The sequence below is a fragment of the Mastomys coucha genome, unplaced genomic scaffold (genome assembly GCF_008632895.1).
Source record: "Mastomys coucha isolate ucsf_1 unplaced genomic scaffold, UCSF_Mcou_1 pScaffold16, whole genome shotgun sequence".
In the NCBI taxonomy this organism is placed as follows: domain Eukaryota; kingdom Metazoa; phylum Chordata; class Mammalia; order Rodentia; family Muridae; genus Mastomys; species Mastomys coucha.
Genome location: NW_022196898.1, coordinates 102,251,841 through 102,258,097, shown reverse-complemented (window position 1 = coordinate 102,258,097; position 6,257 = coordinate 102,251,841). Strand labels below are relative to the sequence as shown.

Genomic DNA, 6,257 nt, shown 5'->3' with positions numbered 1-6,257 from the left:
AAAAAAAAAAAAAAAAAAAAGAAAACACAAAAATAAATAAATAAATAAATAAATATGCTGTTGTCATATTCATTGACCCATTTTGGCTTTGAAACAAAACCATTTTCTCTTTTATCCTACATAAATCTGCTGGTTTTGCTTTAAATATATGTACATTAAATATTGATCAAGTTTTCTTAAATTGTAGTTTGAAGAAAGTGGAATTATTAACTAAATATTTACCCAGAATCAAATTGATTACTTTCAGACTATCTAAATAATTCCCAAATTCAAGACTTGATAATTTTATATAGAAAATAACTTGGAATTAAAAAAATAAATATTTTAAAAAGTTGTCAACTCAAAGTCACCAAAATGTGACCTAATTCCAAAGTTACAAATTTCAAAGCCATGCAGACTTAAACATGTGAAGAATCAGTTATTATTATTGATAAAAGCCAAGAAGTGCCAAGAGAAATCTTCAGTCTAAAACTACCAATCATAAACCAAATACATGTATCCAACAAAATAGACAAACAAGCAAACTATAATTTTTTAAAAAGGCCTTTTCCTACCTAAAATGGCCTTTATTTTTCCTTTGAACACTTACAGTTGTTTTAAGCTAAAAGATTTTAAGGAAGTCACAGACCCTTCTACAAACTTAGCAGGTCTACAACCTCTGTTCATGGCAGACTTAGAAAGAAATGAAAGGAGATAAGTAGCCCAAAGCTATTAGAACCCTCTTAGTAAACAGAAGCTGCTGAGCTTGGCTTAGGTGCTCCTCAGGCCAGCCTCATGCTCAGCAGCCTCTGTCTCTACCCTCAGAGCTGACCCTGCCATTCCTACTGTCACAGGGAAATGACAGGCACCCTACAGATGCAGCCTGCCTGCGAGCTTCTCTCTGTCAGCCTCAGTGTCCCAAGGGGATTTGAGGATACCCGGTGCATTCAGGAGCACAGGCAGCACGTGCAGTATAGTGGACACACTAATGGGCTGAACAGTTGTCCTTCAGGCAGTGGGAGCACTGCCTGAGCCAGAAATTAGAGTCAGTCTGGCTGCAATAAGGTATCATGTGTTACCCATCGATCATATTACACAGCACCCCTGGAAACGGTGAGGGAACCCCTGTCGCCCTTAGGATTGTGTCTCTGTGGCATTAGTGACTCTTCCAATAAATCTTTTCCCCAAAGGTTAACCTGCCTCACTATTTTTCTGGAATACCACCCAAGCCTTTCACAGGAGCTACTTTGTGTGGAGGCATGTATGGGTGTGTGTGTGTGTATGTTTGTGTGTTAGTGTGTGTGTGTATATGTGTGTTAGTGTGTGTGTATGTGTGTGTGTGTTAGTGTGTGTGTGTTAGTGTGTGTGTGTATGTGTGTGTGTTAGTGTGTGTATGTGTGTGTTAGTGTGCGTGTTAGTGTGTGTGTGTTAGTGTGTGTGTTAGTGTGTGTGTGTATGTGTGTGTTAGTGTGTGTGTATGTGTGTGTTAGTGTGTGTTAGTGTGTGTGTATGTGTGTGTTAGTGTGTGTGTATGTGTGTGTGTTAGTGTGTGTATGTGTGTGTTAGTGTGTGTGTATATGTGTGTCTGTGTGTGTATGTGTGTGTGTATGTGTGTGTATGTGTGTGTGTTAGTGTGTGTGTGTATGTGTGTGTGTTAGTGTGTGTGTATGTGTGTGTGTTAGTGTGTATGTGTATATATGTGTGTGTGTATGTGTGTGTGTTAGTGTGTATGTGTATGTGTGTATTAGTGTGTGTGTATGTGTGTGTATGTTAGTGTGTGTGTTAGTGTGTGTGTGTGTATGTGTGTGTGTTAGTGTGTGTGTGTATGTGTGTGTTAGTGTGTGTGTATGTGTGTGTGTTAGTGTGTGTGTGTACTGAAATATTTTGATATAAAGGGATGTAGTAACTTTTTAACTAGACAGAACCCAAGTCAGCACAAGCCTAATCTTGCCAAAATACCCCAAACTAAGAAAAACAAGCTGACTAAGAAACATCTCTGCTCCTTGGGTCCCTTCTCTAGCTCCTTCACTGGGGACCCTGTGCTCAGTCCAATGGATGGCTATGAGCTTCTACTTCTGTATTAGTCAGGCACTGGCAGAGCCTCTCAGGAGACAAGGAGCTGAAGGGATTGCAGCCTCTGAGGACGAACAACAATATAAACTAACTAGTACCTTCATAGCTCCCAGGGACTAAACCACCAACCAAAGAGTGCACATAGTGGGACTCGTGGCTCCAGCTGCATATGTGGCAGAGGATGGCCTAGTCAGCCATCAATGGGAGGAGAGGCCCTTGGTCCTGAGAAGGCTTGATGCCCCAGTGTACAGGAATGCCAGGGCCAGGATTCAGGAGACAGTGGGTTGGTGAGTGGAGCGGGGTGCGGGGGGCAGAGGGAACAGGGTGTTTTTGTCTGTTTGTTTGTTTGTTCTCAGAGGGGAAACCGTGAGAGGACATATCATTTGAAATGTAAATAAAGAAAATATCTAATTTTAAAAAAAAGAAAAAAAAACACCTCTGCAATTCAGAAATGCACTGAGGGTGGCTAGCTGGGACTCTTGGGTTAGATAGCCACACATCTCTGTCTTATTAAGGAAAGGAGAGTTCCCATCACAGTGTGCCACACTGCCACCTGCCTTGTCTGTCATCCTCTTCACTGTCTGAGCACACAGTATCCTCGTTCTCACTGTCATAGGCATCTATGGCCTTCTCTGAAGAGGCTTCACTCTCCTTTTCGGGGTTTTGGTTATCTTCTTCACCTTCGCTAGGTGTCTTGGATCCTCCACTCATCTGGTCATCAGCCCGGTCCTCCTCTTCATCCACCTTCTCATCTTGTTTATCCTCATCTACCTCAAAATCTTCTTCATAGTCTGAAAGAAGAAACTCCACTGTAACAATGAAAACAGAAGCCTGGGAGCTTCAACTACTTCACTCTAATGGGAACTCTGGCTCCATTGTCCTCTGGTTCCTGGGTCTTTCTCTGCTGCTTTTTCACACAATTATGAATCAGGAATGACTAATAGTCGATGGTCAAAGACTGCAACCAGCTACATACAACAGCACAAAAAGAAATGAAGCTCAAAATGACAAGGCTGGAAGCTAATAAAGGCTCATTTACAAATGGACACTATTACCCATGGTGACCAAATGGAAAAGGGGAAGCTTTATGTGAGAGAATAAATTAGAAGTAAATTAAAAATGAGAAAAACAGGATTACAATAATGGAAGTTAATATGGAGACCCAGTGAGGTCATATTTCATATGAAGATTGTTCAAAATATTTGGATATCACTCTAATTAATAGTGAAGTGGAAAAATTCAATTAATCGCATCCAAAGGACCTGAGAGATAGCCTGTGAATAGCATGTTGAAAGCTGAATGGACAATGAACAAAGCTCTAAAGATGATTTTAGAGCTAAGCCAGACCGGAAACCATGTAAAGTGTTCATTCCTACAATGCACAGAATAATTACAACTCAAGAATAAAAACTGTGAAATAGAACATCGCTGTCACAGACTCAAATTTACTTCATTCCCTACAGGGACAGAGCAAATTTGTACCAGGGAAAGCAAATTGTCACATCGTATAAACTCCAGCTGTCTCTCGTGGTTATAATTTTTCACCTTTCATATTTAATTGTTTCCTCTTAATTCACCACCCAAACTTAAAATCTCAAAGTGACAGCAGACTGAAGACAGACAGCAACAGGCTCTCATGCAGAACCAATTAAGCAAGTAAACAACTATTCTCAAGCTAAAAGATAGAAGGAAATAAAGGGTTCCCAATTTTTGTGTGTTTTAGTTACTAGACACTTCAGCTCTTCTGTGGTAGGGTCTCCTGAGAACTTGAGACTTGGGAACTGCCCATCCTCTGCACTCAAAGGAACGAGTATCCTATGCACAGAAAATGTCTCCTTTGTGAAAATAAGAGTAAGGTAAAAATAAGAATAAAGTGGACACACCAAGATGGCTAACATGAGATCTGCACACTTAAGGAATATGTCAGGAAACAAAATCATAGAAGAAATGGCAGGGTGCAGGATTTAGCTTACATTTCAACACACAGAGTAAGTGGTAAGACAGTAAGGTGGTTCATATTCAAACACTGCTAGGCAAGTTACAGGGCAATTTCTCTCTATAGGATTTTATTTTTATGTGTGTGTGTCATGTGTTTGTGTCACGTGTGTGTCATGTATGTGTCACATGTGTATCATGTTGTGTGTGTGTCATGTTGTGGGTGTATCACATATGTGTGTCATGATGTGTGTGTCATGTTATGGGTGTGTCACATGTACGTGTCATGTTGTATGTGTCACATGTGTGTATCATGTTGTGTGTATCACATATATGTGTCATGTTGCATGTGTCACACACATGTATAATGTGTGTGTCGTGTGTGTGTGTGATGTGCAGGTGTTTGCAGAAGCCATAGAGAGCATTAAATCCTCTGCATTTGGACTTAAGTTGTTGTGAGCCACCAGTGTGGGTGCTGAGAGCTGAACCTGGAAGAGCAGCCAACACTCTTAACAGCTGGGCCATCTCTCTAACCCCTACAGAAACTTCATAACTGTTCACTAATAAGCTTTAACTCAGAAATTTCTATGTAAAAGAGTATAAAGCTTCAAGAAAAGACATGATGCTAATATAACTTCAGCCACCAAGGAATCTCCATCTTCGTTGGGGAAATGTGCTGCAGGTGAGCGGTGCACTCACTGTCTGCAGCAGTCTACTGGAAGTTAATCTGGAGACCCAGTTACTTCTGACATGTGAGGGCTCACACTGTGGGCTTTTAGTTAGGATTCATCATTAAGTATGCAAAATGGTACCAAGAGTAGCTCCTACTTTATCCTTGGTTTAACTCTGTGTGCTTTCACTCTCCCATGCTCAAATGCAGTCATAAAATAATACATGGAAATTCATAGAACTTAAACTGTAATTAAAAATATATCTATTACTAGAGAATCCATCCATCCTCTGGAGGCTAAACTCAGGTCTTCGGAATGCTAAGTAGACTTTGTATGACTGAGCTAAACCTCAGCTCTACCCCTCATCAAGTGTTCTCATAATTATTCTATTGTAAGAGTTATTATTAATCTTCTGTGATTAATATATGAATGACATTTTGGCATGCCAATGTATGTATATTTAAAACTGTGTACAGGAGACCAATTTCCCTTATGAATATCGATGCAAAAATACTCAATAAAATTCTAGCAAACTGAATCCAAGAATACAACAAAACGATTATCCATCATGATCAAGTAAGCTTCATCCTAGGGATTCAGGGATGGTTCAATATACAGAAATCCAGCAATGCAATTCACTATATAAACAAACTCAAAGAAAAAATCCACATGGTCATCTCATTAGATGCTGAGAAAGCATTTGACAAAATCCAACATCCCTTCATGATAAAAGTTTTGGAAAGATCAGGAATTCAAGGCCCATACTTAAACAAAGTAAAAGCAATATACAGCAAACTAGTAGCCAACATCAAATTAAATGGAGAGAAACTTGAAGCAATCTCACTAAAATCAGGGACCAGACAAGGCTGCCCACTCTCTCCCTACCTATTCAATATTGTACTTGATGTCCTAGCCAGAGCAATTAGACAACAAAAGGAGATCAAAGGGATACAAATTGGAAAGGAAGAAGTCAAATTATCACTCTTTGCTGATGATATGATAGTATACTTAAGTGACCCCAAAAATTCCACCAGAGAGCTCCTAAACCTGATAAACAACTTCAGCATAGTAGCTGGATATAAAATTAACTCAAGCAAATCAGTGGCCTTCCTCTACACAAAGGATAAACAGGCTGAGAAAGAAATTAGGGAAACAACACCCTTCACAATAGTCACAAATAATATAAAATACCTTGGTGTGGCTCTAACTAAGCAAGTAAAAGACCTGTTTGACAAAAACTTCAAGTCTCTGATGAAAGAAATTGAAGAAGATCTCAGAAGATGGAAAGATCTCCCATGCTTGTGGATTGGCAGGATTAATATAGTAAAAATGGCTATCTTGCCAAAAGCAATCTATAGATTCAGTGCAATCTCCATCAAAATTCCCACTCAATTTATAAAGAGCAATTTGCAAATCCATCTGGAGTAACAAAAACAAACAAACAAACAAACAAAAAACAGGATAGCAAAAACTATTCTCAACAATAAAGGAACTTCTGGGAGAATCACCATCCCGGATCTTAAGCTGTACTAGAGCAATTGTGATAAAAACTGCATGGTATTGGTAGAGTGACAGGCAGGTAGATCAATGGAATAGAAT

At 39.5% G+C, this 6,257-nt stretch overlaps 1 protein-coding gene across 12 annotated transcripts in view; it reads right to left on the bottom strand.

The window, feature by feature from the left end:
* The window catches only part of Erich3 (glutamate rich 3), a 117,563-nt gene that overhangs the window by 37,432 nt on the left and 73,874 nt on the right, over window positions 1–6,257 (bottom strand). For all 12 annotated transcript variants that reach the window (XM_031375941.1, XM_031375937.1, XM_031375938.1 and 9 more), the window contains one exon: window positions 2,610–2,843. In XM_031375941.1, the coding sequence (XP_031231801.1) occupies window positions 2,610–2,843 (234 nt within the window). The remainder of the gene's footprint in view (window positions 1–2,609; window positions 2,844–6,257) is intronic.